Genomic DNA, 16,201 nt, shown 5'->3' with positions numbered 1-16,201 from the left:
CATATAGTGCAACTCACCTCCCTTTCTATTTTTTCTGTTCTTTTTGAACAAGTTATATTCCTCAATTGCTACATTCCAGTCATGGGTGTCATCCCACCAAGTTTCAGTTATACCTATCAAGTCGTATTTGCCTTCATGTATTTGCCTTCATGTATAAGTTCAAGTTTGTGCTGTTTGTTTTCCATACTCTGGGCATTAGTATATAGCCACTGTGCATCAGATTGTGCATCAGTCAAAGGGCTATGTATAGGGAAATAAATCATAGAAACGTAGAATAGTAGAGTTGGAAGGGGCCTATAAGACTATCAAATCCAACCCCCCGCTCAGTGCAGGAATCCACCCTAAAGCATCCCTGACTGATGGCTGTCCAGCTGCCTCTTGACTGCCTCTAGTGTGGGAGAGCCCATGACCTCTCTAGGTCATTGGTTCCATTGCCGTACTGCTCTAACAGTCAGGACGTTTTTCTTGATGTCTAGCCAGAATGTGACCAATGCATTGTAAACTGCCCTGGGATACATATTTTGAAGGGTGGTATATAAATGCCTTAAATGTACAAACTAAACACGTCAAAAACAGTTTTGCTTGTCTTCCCTCCCAAACTGTCCCCTCGCTCTTCATTCTTTGTTACTGTTAATAATGTCACACTTTATCCAGTGGAAGAAGCTCGTAGTCTTGGCTTCATATTTGATTCTTCACTTTCTTTCTCCTCACATATCGAGGCTGTAGCCAAGTCCTGCTGTTTTTTCCAATATAACATTGCTAGGATCCGTCCGGTCTCATCTGAATCTTCTGCTAAGACCCTTGTCCATGCTTTGGTTATCTCCCGTTTGGACTTTTGTCATCTTCTTTTGACTGGTCTTCCTTATGCTCATCTCTCCTCTTTGGTCTCTCTTCGCCATTCTGCAGCCAAGATTATTTTCTTGGCTCGTTGTTTTGACCATGTTTCTCCTTTGTTGAAATCTCTTCATTGGCTTCTGATCCCATATAGAATTCAGTATAAGTTTCTTTTGCTGACATTCAAAGCGTGTCTTGGTCTTGCACCTTCTTATCTTTCCTCTCTCATTTCACTCTACCATCCCCCTCGTACCCTCCGTTCTTCAAATGTTACGTTGCTCTCCCGCCCAAGAGTCTCTATCTCTCTTGCCCGGCTTCGCCCGTTCTCTCTGGCCGCCCCGTTTGCTTGGAATGCTCTTCCAGAGCAACTACGTACTACGAGTTCCATTGTAGATTTTAAAACGCGTTTGAAAACTCATTTGTTTTCCATAGCTTTTGGTATTTTAGCTTGATTTACTGTTCTTATTACTATGATTATTCCCTTATTTCTGTTTTGTGAAACCCTTTCCCCTTCATATGTTTTAATGTGATTTTAGGTTGTAAGCCTCTAGGCAAGGCATCGCTGTTTTATTTGTATATTTTGTACAGCACCAAGTACATTGTTGGTGCTATATAAATACATAAATAATAATAATCTTGTGTAAATGTCTACACTGAAGTAAGTCCCACTGAGTTCCACGGAATGTACTTCCAGGTAAAGCTGTATAGGAGGGCAGCCCCAATCAATCAATCAATCAATCAATCGAGTACTGGGCAATTCCTAGTTACCAGCTGTTCTCTGGGAGTGAGTTTGGCCACAGAGCAGCACCTGCATTTGCCACAGACGCTCTACCCAACCAAGCCCTCTTAGCTGTGCCGTGACACATTGCATAGCATTTTCATATATTTTGCCTGGACGTTTCTGATCCCCCAAGACCTCCCTATTAGCCATTTTCATTGTCCCTCATGATAATAACAAGTGGCCTGGATTAACCCTGGGACAAGGGGCAGGATGTCAGCGACCTCAGGGCAGACCAGGGTGCCTGCCTGCCCGCCCCTTCCCACGCTGTGCTGAGCGATCTCCCCTGACAAAGGAGCACAGGCTGCTGAATTCTTGCCTCCTGGGCCTTACCCTTCCGGCGCAACAAGATCTCATAGAGGCAGCTGACTCCTTGCACTGCAAAAGCACTAATGCGCTGCACCGGATCATTGCACAGAGCTATCAGAACAGCAGTCAGGTGGGCCAGCTTGCTGAAGTCCCGAGACAGCTGATGAAAAGAAAGGGAAAGCATTAGCTGAGCCCCACCAGGGGGTGGGTGGGTGGGTGGGTGGGTGTTCCAGCCAGCCCCCACCTAAAGAACACAGGAAAAACCATGAGTGGGCAGCAGCGAGCAGGCAATAAAACACTCATCTGATGAGCCCCCAACTCTCTCCTTTGTGGCAATTGGGACACCCAGGGAGCGACTGTCACACGCTGTGGTGCCAGTCACACGCTGACTCTGGAGATGATCAGACCAGCTTGCCAGGCTGTTGTGTGGAGCAGGAGGCGCCCGCAGGTGTCCTGCCAAAGCATCCCAGGTGTGCCAACTTAGAGGAGGAACCGTTTCCCCACCACTGTCCAAAGGAGCCTCCATGAATTCAGCTGAAGCACTGGGCAAGTGTACGTGAGGGTGTCTCGCCAGGAACACCCACGTCCCCAGAGGGCAACTCATTGCCCCAGTCATGAGGAAAGTGCTCTGCTTCTCCACCCTGGCTCTTTGGGCTCTTTGGGCTACTGGACACACAGCCCAAAGCCGGCAGTCAGGCAGCCGTGCCAGACCCTCAGCATGGCAGCATGTGGGCCATTATCCTTAGGTTACACAGAAAGGAGCCACAATGCCGGTGTTACAGATGCACAACCTCATTTAGGTCTCCTGCTTCTTAAGAGCTCCTAGGCTGGGAAAGTGTCTGTGGCGTTACACCCCACAAGTCAGTTGCCAAATGTATGTCTGCAGTTTGTAAGTCTGTGGTGAGTTTAGAATGTTGGCCTGAGTGGGCGGAGTTAGGATGTCTGGGGAGGGGGAGGAGGGATATATAAGGGAAGGACGGAGGGGATTGCGGGAGACTTTTTAGGTCCTCTTAGAGTCTTTAGTGCTCTCTTTGTTTAGAGTACTTAAGTTCTGGGAAATTTGAGGTTCAGGGTAGAGAGTGGTGTCTCTGGAGTGTGGTGTGCACATAGTTGATGTATATTAATCAATACAGATAATAAAGAAAGCTCAAGAGTGATTGTGTGAGAGAAAGGAAAGCGTGTATGTGAATGAGTGAAAGGATTGGATGAAAGGTTTCAAAAAGGGTTTTAAATGTTTTATTTGAAACAAAGCTTGTGAACTTTTGAAAATAAATTTTGATTGTTTTGTTTTTAACTACCACAAAAATCCCACGTGTCTGTTTGGCATTTATCATCTGAAGTTTACACATTTAGCACCCACTCTGACAATAATTCACCTCAGCACATATAACTCACAGTGTTTTATTTGATATATTGAAATCCTTCTCCATTTAACCCCTTTCTCCACATAGTTTGGAGGAAGGGGTTTTTTATCCCTTGCCTCAGGCGTATCAAGCAGTGGGGCTTGGCTGGAGCAGGGAGTAGCTGCGGCCAGGCTTGGTGTTCAGAGCCTGTGTCGTGGCAGTGTCCCCCATTCCCACCCTGCTTGCCTTCTATGGAGAGGAGCCAGAAAGCCACATATTCCAGCAGTCTGGAGAGAGGCGGACGGGGAGCCTCCGTATTCACACATAACGCTGTTCCGATATCCAGGTGCCCTCCTACCTGGGAGCTCGCGGAGGCTCCTGGCTGGACACGGAATGCCGGGCCTGATCCAGCAGGGCAATTCCTGGGTTCCTTTGGGCAGACCATGGCTGCAGCCTGGGCGCCGCCTTGAGGAAAAGAGCCCCCCCTCTGGTCATGAGTACACTGGCCTCCCGAGCGCAACGGCTACTCACATCAAAGTGGAAACGCCCAGCTACAAATTTCAAGAGCTTCATTGCTGTCTCCACCACTCTCTCACGCACATGATCTGATTTTGAGGTCATCCATGGTTCCATGATCTATCAAACGAAGGGCAGACACAGAGAATGTGTTCCTAACCTTGTCTGGGCCACAGGAAGATCAAGATGAGCTGAAAAACGACCCCCACGTGACTACTGACAATTGGAAGTCTCCATTGTCTCACTTGTAGGCAGGCTCAGAAGCAGCATCAACAGAAGAGCAGGTTTGGACCAGTGAGGCCAGGGTGGCGAAATTCCTGTCCCAGAGGGTTTCCAGCCAGTGTGGCCGAACAAAGGCAGCCCAGTGGGCCCGTCCGGCATTTCCCCAGCCTCCTTGCCCCTCTAAGGCCAAAGTGGAGGCTCTGGCACCAGCATCCCCCCCCCCCCCCGTGAGGAGGGTGCAAAGGGCCATGCTGGGCGCCCTGCCCCCCCCCCCCGCCTACCTTCATCAGGTGCTGCAGCTCACTTGGGCTTGGGTTCTCCAGCAGCAGGTCTTGCAGCATCTCCTCAAAGCTGCTCATGGTCTGGTGGTAGAGGCCCTGAAGCACAAGGAAGCAGCAGGTGTGAGCCCCACACGTCCTGCTAGGAGGAGGGAAGGGCTGAGCCAGGGAAGGTGGACAAGATGCACCGGGTGCTGCCACAGCCCGGCCCATCCCCTGAATGGGTCTGGGTCGTCTCTGGCCCTGGACTAGCCCCCAAAGAGGTCTCCAAGGGGGTGTCTTTACAGCGCTGGGTTGGTGCTGCACCTCTTTGAAACCCTGCGCCTTCCTTCCCTGGCGTGGCGTCGGGTAATCCCAAAGCTGAGGAGGGAGCATGGGGTTCTGGGTGGCCGCCTGGGGACTGTAGCCGCCCCTGCCCTCTTCCTGGTGGAAGGCGACCAACCACAGGTCACCTTCCACCAGGCACCACCCAGCCACACCTCCGCTGCCACTCCAGAGCAAGGCAGGCCCTTCAAATGCGGAATTTAATTTCTGCACTGATTTTCATCCTGAAACTGTCATCAGAACGGACCACCACAGCAGTGAGTCTCCTGCACTGAGCAGGGGGTTGGACTCGATGGCCTTAGAGGCCCCTTCCAACTCTACTATTCTATGATTCTATGAGCGTTGGTAGGTGTGCAGCAGACAAGGGCTCACTTTGACGTCATCCACTGCCGGCTCGTTTCCGTACGTTTGCCCTTCTAGGCTGTCCAGGGGGGGAAGGCCAAACACGCTCACGAAGGAGACGCAGAGCAGCTGGGATTTCTTCTCTGCCTCCAGGAGAGGCTTCAGCTTGCTGATGGAAGAGGAACACACCCGAAGTTTAGTTGCAGCAAGAAGGGATGGAACCCTGTCAGCGCCCAAGGGATTTTGGCCTCATCCTCCGGCTCAGAGGAGCTGTCAGTCGCACAATCTCTCATGAAGGCAAAAAGGCTGCTTTGCCCAGATTCGCTACTGCCAAGGAAGTAAAGGAGGATGGCTGGGGAGGAAATGCAACGCCCCCCAGGCTGCCCCCGCTCCGGGGCAGAGCACAAGAAGGTCCCAGGTCACCTCGCTCAAGCCGGCGCACAAGACCCTATGGCAGGGGTGGGCAACAGGGGGCCGTCCAGCTGTCATTGGGCTTACCTGCCATGCCTCAGGAGCACGCCAGGGCCCTTGGAGCCTTTCTATGCCTTCCACCTTGAACTGGGCCCCCAAAGGACTGGGAGCCATTGCTCTTCTGACATATTTCTACTAAGGGTGACCCTCGAGCCTCGCTGCGAATCTCCCCTCCCGCCCGACATTTGAAATGCTGTTCCTGTCCACTACCTGAGTTCTTTCGCGATGTACATAGCATCCTGACGCACTGTGCTGGCCAGTGTGTGGACAGGTTCTCTTTCAATCAGCACCTGGGAGGTCATTACAGAGACACAGTATGAATGTTGAACAGGCGACACCAACTCCCCTTTAGAGGTATCTAGGGATCTGATGAGAACAGGCAGGTGTTTTCACCAACAACTGAGCTGCAACCGGAAGAGCCTCCCACATGGACGATCTCTCCACCAACAGCCCAGACTCCTCTGATGTGACCCTGGCCTCCCTACCGAGGCCAAGCTCCTTCCCAACACCCCCATCTATTTATCTGCATGCGCTTGTGGGCCAGGTCAAGACCCAAGACAGCAGCCACTGGGTAGCGCATGGGATCTTGCTTTTGCGGCGTTCGCGACTGAAGAGGCTGCTGCTCCTGGCTTTTAGAGATGCTTTGCTTCTGGTGGAGTGCTCTCTCTCTCTCTCTCTCTCTCTCTCTCTCTCTCTCTCTCTCTCTCTCTCTCTCACACACACACACACACACACACACACACCCTCCCTCCAATCTAAAATGAGAGTAACAAATTATAGCTGAAAATCTTGGCTTTCATTTTTGTGATTTGTAAATTAATTTAGTCATTAATTAGATTTGTATAATTTCCAACTGGCCAAAGCCCTTGGGGCAGTTCACAATCATAAAACCAAACAACAACAACAACAACAACAACAACAACAACTAAATCAACACCCACAAAAAAGCAACAAAATGCTACAATATTAAAATATTTTTTAAGAACGTTGAGGAGTCAGCAGTAAAACCAAGAATTAGAGCAACAGATTAATTATAAATAGGAAGAGGAAGGTCTTATCCTGGCACCTAAATGTACACATTGAAGGTGACAGTTGGGTCCCGCTAGGGCGGGGGGCATTCCATAGACAGAGGGCCTAGGAGTGGGCCTACAAACCCCTCCCCAGTGCTGTTCACAGGTCATGACAGCTCAGGGTGGCTTCATTGACCTGCAGGAGCTGTCCACGACATGCCCAGGACCTGAGGGCACCCTTTTTGCACAGGGCCTGCGGGCCCCTGGCGTGCCATGGCTTCTCATGTCGTGTGAACCCAAGCCGCAGGCGTTGCTTGAGGGCTCTGGCAAAAGGGCCAGGCACTGGGCACAGCCCTTGCTGGCCAAATGGAGAGGAGGGATGGCTCTAGGGGCCAGAAGAGGCACCAGCCGCTGGGCCCAACCTCTCTATTCGTGCAGCAGGAGACTCCTTGGGGGCAGCTGGCCAGCAGAGGTGGGGCTCAGGTTCACTAGCAACTATTGTGCTTCCACAGAAAGTGAGCGGAGCATACTTACGATCAGGCATTCCACCAGTGCCGTTTTCTTGTCCAGACAGATGCCTTGTGCTTTACCTGTTGCAGCAACGGCCTCGAGGAACATCAGCACAGCAATCAAAAAGGTTTTCTTCAGGTTTATGTCCTAAATGCAGTCCGAGGGCAGAAAACAGATCCCCATGAACAAACAAAGCCACATCCTTTCATATGGCTTCATAGGCATAATCTACCCCAAAGGGAGGGCAATGTTGAGGATGATCAGGGGTTTGGAAACAAAGCCCTATGAGGAGAGACTGAAAGAACTGGGCAGGTTTAGCCTGGAGAAGAGAAGGCTGAGGCGAGACATGAGAGCACTCTTCAAATACTTGAAAGGTTGTCACACAGAGGAGGGCCAGGATTTCTTCTCAATCATCCCAGAGTGTAGGACACGGAATAACGGGCTCAAGTTACAGGAAGCCAGATTCCAGCTGGACATCAGGAAAAACTTCCTGACCATAAGAGTAGTACAACAGTGGAACCAATGGCCTAGGGAAGTTGTGGGCTCTCCCACACTGGAGGCCTTCAGGAGGCAGCTGGACAACCCTCTGTCAGGGATGCTTTAGGGTGGATTCCTGCATTGAGCAGGGGTTGAACTCGATGGCCTTATAGGACCCCTTCCAACTCTACTATTCTATGATTCTATGATGATTTCTTGTATATGAAGTTCTAGGGCTGCGGCATTTATATTGACCATTCAGACCTTTCATCAGCTACAAAGGTGACTTCTGGGCAGCAGATCTTTTTAAAAAAACACCAAAAAAACAAAACAAAACAAAACACAATATGGGGGTGTGGAAGGAAAAGCTGGGCCATGAATGGATCCCTCCAAAACCCCTGCAGGCTGACACCAATGGGGCAGGTGGTGGGCAGCCCTGTGCAGTTCCGCCCCTCCTCTCCCTCTGTCCCTCCCTTTTTATGGCCTTCTCAAGCCATGTTACATAATACATCAATGTGGTTTGTTTCTCCCAATGAGCGGGAAAGGATAGCTCCAGGGCCAGCATCCTGGTTCTGGGAAACAGGGGGGCTTTGACATGCCCTCCCCCGAATGCTCCCCTTTGCCCTCTCTGCCACTGGAACAGTAACTCTGGAGAAGCAGTGACAGCAAATCACTGGGAGAAGGGGCGGCTTCTGCCTGCGGACCTCCCTATTGGCCTGTGACCCCCGGGGCTTGCTCTCAGCAGTGCGCCCCGACACTTCTTTCAAATGGAGGTGGCAAGGGCCCCAGAGAGAGAGAGAAAGAGAGAGAGAGAGAGGGGGGGAGAGAGAGAGATGCCCCCGCTGCTCACACCGGGGAGAGGACGCCTCTTATGAAGTGCTGCCTGGGGTGGCACACACAAGTTCTCGCCTCTTGCTTCAGCATTGATTTAATGACACCCACACAAAAACTGTTGGCTGAGAACCCTAAAAGCCCCGTAGAAGGAAGAGGGAACCAGAAAACGCCAGCTTAGCACCCTCACAACACACCCACACCCACACCCACGTTCATTTAAATGCTTTGGAGTCTGGAGCAAGCAGTGAGGGGCCACAATTGCGGCTGACACCTAATTGACTCATGGTGGTGAGCATCCCTGCAGACTGGAAGGAGCTGGAAGGAGGCTGCCAGCCCACGCTGGTCCCAGGCAACCGAGGGCCAGTGGAAGTCATCTCTGGCACAGCAGCTGCTGCACGCTGAGCCGTTTCTCTCCTGCTCCAGACTGAACTGGCTAGCAAAACCCCCACAAACTTCCCCAGCAGCCCATTTCAGCTCCAAGGAGGAGGGCGACAAGAGACAGTTGGTGCGCGAGGCAGACCCGCCCCCGCCCCCGCCTGACCACCCCGTGCAAAGGCAAACGTCTTCACCGTACCAAGGGGGCGATGGCAAAGTGCTCCATCATTTTGGTCAGGATGAGTTCGACCCGAGGGAGCAGCTCCTCCTTCATGCCCAGGGCCACACGTCCGTAGCACAGCAGCAGCGTGGTCGACTTGCAGTGCTGGAGGGGAAGGGCAGAGCACAGCGTCGCCTCCTCAGAGCCTGCCCAGAGTCACAGGAGGGCCCATGCGCGTGGAGGGCGGGAGGGCAAGCCAGGGTAAAAGGCATTCGAAGCAGCCTGAAAAGCCCTTTGGGAGTCACCCCAGAGGACTGCCGGGCTCAGGCAGAAGAGGGGTGTCCCCTCCGCCCCCCTGCCCCAAAGACACGCCGGCGCAAGGCCCAGGCCACCAAGTGTGGAATCCCCACACTCCGCTCCCTCAGTCTTCATGAGGCGTCCACACACCATCCTCATGGAATCGGGGAGGGGAGGGCAGCAGAGCCCCACCCCACCCCCCAGTGCGGCAGGCCTGAGCCTTCCTTCACTTTGCCCAAGGCGGGGGCCTTTGGACGCCCCCAGCCCCACACCGCTTTCCTTCTCTGCCGTTCCCTTCAGGCCCTTTTCAGCAGCATACTGCTGGGGTGTTGTTGTTATTATTATTATTATTATTATTATTATTATTATTATTATTATTATTATTAGAGAACAAATTACTTGGTACTAATGGGCGCAATATACACATTAATAGTCCTTTGCACTTTTCCTCCACAGTGAAATAATGGAAATGAAACATCAGATAAGGAGAGGTCATTTTGAACAATGATGGTGTGGGGGAAGAAAATAACTTCCTGAAAGAAAGGACTTTCAACTTCAGCAAAATGTTGGTTCTGATGAAACGTTTTAAAAAAGGGGGGAAAGGCAAGCCCAGGATCGCCCCCACACCTGCTGACACACACAAATAATGAATTGCATTTCTGAAATGATACCTGGCTGGCTTGTGACCCATTCTTGTTGAAGTTCTCCAGTGCCTTTAAAACCTCATCAGGGTGGCGGGATGCAGCCAAGCCCACAGCGGAAGCGATGCCCTGGGAGGGAGCAGCAAGTGGAAATGGCACGATGGCAGCAGCCGTCCAGCTCTCTGCCCACGAGGCCGAGTCGCTGCGGTGGGCCCACCCTGTGCCTGGGCAGGGATATCCTCGCCCTTGGGGTTCACAGAGCCTCTTCCTTGGGCAGAACCATGTCTCTCACGGATATGCCAGGAGCACTCAAGGCACTGCAGTGAACACAGCACTCTGGAGCAGCAAAGGGCTGTCCGCTGCCCCGATGCACCAAAAGTCTCTGTTAAACCCATGGTCCTTTGAGGACATAATTCTCAGGCAAGTCCCTTAAAGGCCACGAAGAGCCTCGGAGCCCCTCCTAGACTAAGATGTGTATCCTGGCGCCAGCATTCCTGGACCAGAGGGCCGCCTCGGTCTCAGCCAGGTGCTTGGTGGGCAAAAGGGCCTGAGTGCCAGAGGCCTCCCTGTCCCCATCCGTGCGCACATAGGCCTGGCCACTGCGCTGACCGCTCTGCACATCAAACCATGGTGCTCTGGCCCACAGAAGGTTCTGGCATGAGGGCACGGGGCGGCCTTTTAGGCACCACAGCACTTTGCTGTAAGCAAACCAAGGGACCCTCTGGAAGCTGTTTCTTAAGGACGCTTCAGACACACTTTTTCTGAACTCCAGGCACGCCCCACGCTCCCCTCTTCCCTCCTTCCGCCCCACATCCCTACAGCCCTTTCTCTTCTGAGCTCCAATGGCCGGGGGTGGGGTGGGGTGGGGTGGGGTGGGGTGGGGGCTTTAAGCAGCTTCAGGGTGGCGGAAGAGGAGGAAATGCTTTCACTTGCCGTCTCGGCTGTTCAGCGTTTGCTAACTTATTCAAATCCCTATGAGTGTCTCGACCTTAAGCAACCTCCCCCACCCCAACACAGAAACCCATATCCTTGCCGTGGGTTTTTGTTTGGGGTTCTTTGTGCTATTAGGATGGGACCTTTATAGGGCAGACAGTGGTTTGAATCGAGGGAGCGCCTCCCTCCCTGGCATGTGGGTGTGTGGGTTGTGTGGGTGTCTTGTTTTCATCACTGAACTCGTGCCATTTCCTCACAGACCCCAGCAAAGCCAGGACTTGCATCTGAGTAGATATGAGAGTGCTGTTAATCTGCAACCCTTGGCAGACTTACTTGGGAGTAAACCCCACTGAACTTAAAGGGGTGCTCTTGGTGGGGTGGGGGGATCAGAGCTGCCTCCCTTTATTGCAGGGGGGCATTTTACCCTCTTCTCCCTCCAATTGCAAACATAGAAAGGCCTTCTTTGACAAGTTCATAGCACAACACCGGCTTTACACACTGTCGATTTCACACCGTTAAGGTGTTTATTCCAGTTTATGTCCGATCTTTTTGAAAACGGGATAAGGGTGAAATGGCGGGAGACATCCTGGCTGGTGTTAATGTTATGTAATCGACCCACAAACTCCCATGAATGTACTTGCCCGTACCCTAAGGTCATCCTCAGGGGTCCTTCTCCATGAGCCTCTGCCAACGGAAGTGAGACAGGTGGATACCAGGAGAAGGGCCTTCTCTGCTGTGGCACCCCGGCTATGGAATGAGCTCCCTAAGGAGGTTCACCTGGCACCTACACTATACTCTTTTGGACACCAGGTGAAGACCTTTTTATTCTCTCAGCATTTTAACAGGCTATAAATTTAATTTTAATTTTGCTGTTTTAAATTTGTGTGTTAAATTTGTATTTCTGCACTGCTGCTGATTTTATCTTGGCTGTGGTTTTATATTGTATTTTATATCATGTTTTTATTCTGTTTGTTTTATACTTTGGTTTTAATATGTGTGAACCTACCAGGAAGCTTCGGCTATTGGGTGGTATAGAAATGCAATCAATCAATAAATGGCCAGCCACAAGCGTGCTAAAAATCGCTCTTTTAGAGATGCCTTATATTATCAAGCACCTGCTTGCCCATAAAGAACATTTCATAGAATCATAGAATAGCAGAGTCGGAAGGGCCCCACAAGGCCATCGAGTCCCACCCCCTGCTCAAGGCAGGAATCCACCCAAAAGCATCCCTGACAGATGGTGGTCCAGCTGCCTCCTGAAGGCCTCCAGTGTGGGAGAGCCCATATCCATGTTCAAGACACATGGATGGATTCACTTGGCCTGCCAATGAAAGGTTTTCCAATGAGAGTTTAGGCCACAGAACTTCTTGTAAGCCACTGACGAAGATGGGAGTCGACACACATTTGGCCTATTTGTAGTTTTTAGAGATTTTATATTATGGTTCTATTTATTTTATTAATATACAGATAAAAACTTAAGTACATAAAACCTATATGCTGTAATGCTAAATACTGTAGTAATGTAAGACACAAATGACAATTACTACAGTATTTTATCTGTATATTGTGTCACAATATATCCCCGTTACAATGTTTTTAACATTTGCACTTTTTAATATTATGCCATTTTAATTCTTTATATTTATGTCCCTTGACTCAGTATTTTATTAACCTACTCAGAACTAGGGCAAGAAAAGAGTGGAGGGGCTTTAGCCTTTCCTTGCAGCCATGGAAGGGCTACCAGGATGCGAGGAAGGCAACCAGGATGATCAGGGGTCTGGAAACAAAGCCCTATGAAGAGAGACTGAAACAACGGGGCCTGTTTATTTATTTATTTATTACATTTCTATACCGCCCAATAGCTGGAGCTCTCTGGGCGGTTCACAAAAATGTTTAGCCTGGAGAAGAGAAGACTGAGGGGAGACATGATAGAACTCTTCAAATACTTGAGCAGTTGTCACACAGAGGAGGGCCAGGATCTCTTCTCGATCCCCCCAGAGTGCAGGGCACGGAATCACGGGCTCAAATTACAGGAAGCCAGATTCCAGCTGGAGATCAGGAAAAACTTCCTGAGTGTTAGAGCAGTACGACAATGGAGCTAGTGACCTAGGGAGGTGGTGGGCTCTTCCACACTAGAGGCCTTCCAGAGGCAGCTGGACAACCCTCTGTCAGGGGTGCTTCAGGGTGGATTCCTGCACTGAGTGGGGGATTGGACTCGATGGCCTTGTAGGCCCCTTCCAACTCTTACTATTCTATGATTCTATGAGGGGGAATAAGCCAGTTCTTGCTAATGGCCTGGTCAGAAACTCGCCAGGAGCTCTTGCACTTCCTCCCACCAAGGAGTTGGAGCAAACTGGGAAATGGTGGAATATCTTCAGGCTCCTTCTTACCGGTTTCCCCCCACCTCACCCCACCCATGGCCATTGTGGTTCATGGCTTTTCCGGCATGCTTTACACGCTGTCATTGCCATGCAGCTGCTGTCTCACTCCTCCTCCCCCTTTTCCTGGTATTATTTGGGAATGAGGAAAATGCGGTATTCTTGTGGTCACGCAATGAAACTGCCATCGCCTCCCTGTGTTATTCCTGCCATCGCGCTACGTCCCACTTCGTGTAGGCGGGTGTTGAGCGGTGCGGTGTTGACATTGCTAGGGACGAGGATCGGGTGGGAGTGTTTCCTCCTTTGACCTATTGCCCCGTCTCCTTTTTGCTCTTGGGAGGTGCATCCTACTGGTGTTTCACTAGTACATGGTGGAGCCCAGCTGTGCTCAGCTCCATGTCTCAGGGATGCCTAAACAGATGGGCAGTGGGGCCAGGGTTGCGGGGGCGGGGGGGGAGAGCAGTGGTGGTGGCTGCAGCGGCCCCTTCATGATGCAGGCAAAACATGAACACCTGCTCCCCCTTCCCATTCAATCCGGTGTATTCTCAAGTGAGAAAAGTGCTACTGCTGGTTTTTACCAGGAGCAATACTGACTTGTGCACATGGGGGGGGGGGGAGGGATGAAGGGGTGGGGTTAAGTGCGGAATCCCCTCTCGTATCTAAGAGATCAGCCTGGCTGTTTTCTTTCCAGGCAATGGCTGAACTGTCCGGTACTCCCTGGAAGTCCGTCGCTCGATCCTCCCAGGGCACCCTCAGCCCCCAAACACTTGGAAGGTGGGGCTTCCCACGCTTTCTGATCCAAGACCATTGATGCAGAGGGGACGGTTTAATCCTGCCCCTGGTGAGCTGAGAGAGGTAAGCGATTGGGGAGCGGGGAAGATAAATAAATTTGTCAGGAGTCTGGAGAGTAGGCGTGTGTCCAAAAGCCTCTTGTCCTCCAGCCCCTTTCTGTCCGCTCTGGGACCCGGCCCTTGGGGGCACACAGATGGGACAGATCATTCCCTTGTGAAATTTGGTTTGCCGGCAGCAGATCCTCCCTGCAGGGGTGGGGGACCCATTAAGACGGTCTGCCCCCAGAGACTGATGGAATCTGAAGGGTTCCTGAATGCTCTGGGGGATTTTCCAGCTGATAGGGCTGGCAATTCGGCCGAGGCCTTGGTCTCACGATGGAATGGTGAGATGGGACAGGCCAACGATGCAATCGCTCCCAAGCACCCACTCCTGTGCTGTGGAGCCCGTAATTCCCCTGGGTTTACAGAAGATCTACGGGCAATGGAACAGGCTGGACGACAGCTAGAGTGCAGGTGGCGTAGGTCTCGGAGGGAGTACGACAGAAGATCAGCAAAGACTCTCCGTTGTTGTGCCTATTACGCGGCAGTGAGGAGGGCAAAAGAATCTTACTCTGCCTTCTCAATCTGATCCTCAAAATGCCACCCAGCAGAATTATTCCAGGTGGTGAAGAGCCTGTTGGGAGGAGGCTGGGGCTCTGGGAAACCAGGATTGGGAACCCTTGGGAACCTGCTGTAATAAATTTGCTAGGCACTTCGAGGAGAAAATTGCTCGTGCTCACTCAGAAGTTGATGCCACAGTTATCGCAGAGCCTGGGGAGGTGTACAGTGCCCCGTTTAATCATGTTTTTTTGGATCAGTTCCATTTGTTGACAAGACACTTGAATCAGTCCGTCCCACCCCATGTAAGCTTGACCCTTGCCCATCCTGGCTAATTCTATCTAGCAGAGGTGGATTGGTTGGGTAGGTCCAGGGGGTGGTAAATGCCTCCCTCTGTCAGGGAGTGGTGCCTGCTGCCTTGAAAGAGGCTGCAGTGCGCCCTCTCCTGAAGAGGCCCTCCCAGAGGTATGTGAGAACTACCACCCCATCGCTAATATCCCCTTTTTGGGCAAGGTGCTTGAGCAGGTGGCGGCCGGGCAACTTCAGACGTTCTTGGAAGAAACGGATTATCTGGACCCTTCTCAGTCTGGTTTCAGGCCAGGGCACGGCACTGAAACAGCCTTGGAGGCTCTGACTGACAACCTACTCCAGATGAAAGGGTGGGTCCTACCCTGTTGATCTTCCTGGATCTCTCGGCGGCTTTTGATACCATTGATCATGGTATCTTACTGGATCGGCTCTGCGAGATGGGAGTAGGAGGCACTGTGTTACAGTGGTTCTGCTCCTACTTGTGGGACCGATCCCAGAGAGTGGTATTGGGGGATTCCTGTTCCACCATATGGCAATTAAGCTGTGGGGTACCACAGGGTTCTATTCTATCCCCCATGCTGTTCTATATGAAGCCGTTGGGTGAGGTCATTAGGGGTTTGGGGGTTGGGTGCCATCAGTATGCTGATGATGCTCAGCTCTACTTCTCCTTGTCGTTGGAGTCAGCTGGGGCTGTGAAGGTGCTGGACCAGTGCCTGGAGGTTGTAATGGGCTGGATGAGGGCCAATAAACTGAAGCTGAATCCTGATAAGACGGAAGCTCTGTGGATTGGTGGTTCCCGAGTCTGGGAATTGGGTAAGTGACCTGTTCTGGAGGAGGTGGCGCTCCTTCTGAAGGAGCAGGTACGTAGCTTGGGAGTACTCCTAGACCCATCATTGTCACTGGAGGCCCAGGTGGACTCTGTGGCATGGAGTACTTGGGGTCAGCTTCGGCTGATCCGCCAGCTACGGCCTTTCCTAAACAGGGACAACCTAGCCACAGTATTGCATGCACTGGTAACTTCCCGATTAGACTATTGCAATGCACTCTACATAGGGCTGCCCTTGAAGATGATGAGGAAGTTGCAGCTAGTGCAGCAGCTAGACTGCTGGCGGGTACATCTTACAGAGACCACATAACACTGGTCTTAAAGGAACTGCACTGGCTGCCTATACGCTTCTGGTCGGAATTCAAGGTGTTGGTAATGACGTTTAAAGCCCTAAACGGCTTGGGACTCGATACTTGAGAGAGCACCTCTCCTTATATATGCCTGCCTGACCTGAGATCTGTTGGAGAAGCCCTTCTCCGCATCCCACCAATGCAACATATATGCTATGATGGGACACGGGAGAGGGCTTTCTCTGTGGTGGCACCCCCACTGTGGAATGCCCTCCCCTTGGAGGCCCGACTGGCGCCAACACTGATTTTATTCCGGCGCCAAGTGAAAACATGGCTTTTTAACAAAGCCTTTGATG

General features: G+C 51.6%; 1 protein-coding gene across 1 annotated transcript in view; it reads right to left on the bottom strand.

The window, feature by feature from the left end:
* LOC134411222 (maestro heat-like repeat family member 5) overlaps positions 1-16,201 on the bottom strand; it is an 84,157-nt gene that overhangs the window by 26,065 nt on the left and 41,891 nt on the right. The window contains exons 10-17 of the mRNA XM_063144939.1: positions 9,752-9,850; positions 8,823-8,948; positions 6,962-7,084; positions 5,628-5,707; positions 4,977-5,115; positions 4,284-4,379; positions 3,796-3,900; positions 1,946-2,081 (exon numbers count right to left, since the gene is read on the bottom strand). Coding sequence (XP_063001009.1) covers positions 1,946-2,081; positions 3,796-3,900; positions 4,284-4,379; positions 4,977-5,115; positions 5,628-5,707; positions 6,962-7,084; positions 8,823-8,948; positions 9,752-9,850 — 904 coding nt within the window. The remainder of the gene's footprint in view (positions 1-1,945; positions 2,082-3,795; positions 3,901-4,283; positions 4,380-4,976; positions 5,116-5,627; positions 5,708-6,961; positions 7,085-8,822; positions 8,949-9,751; positions 9,851-16,201) is intronic.

The sequence above is a fragment of the Elgaria multicarinata genome, chromosome 19, assembly GCF_023053635.1.
Source record: "Elgaria multicarinata webbii isolate HBS135686 ecotype San Diego chromosome 19, rElgMul1.1.pri, whole genome shotgun sequence".
Taxonomy (NCBI): Eukaryota; Metazoa; Chordata; class Lepidosauria; order Squamata; family Anguidae; genus Elgaria; species Elgaria multicarinata.
This window is presented reverse-complemented; position numbering and strand designations above follow the sequence as displayed.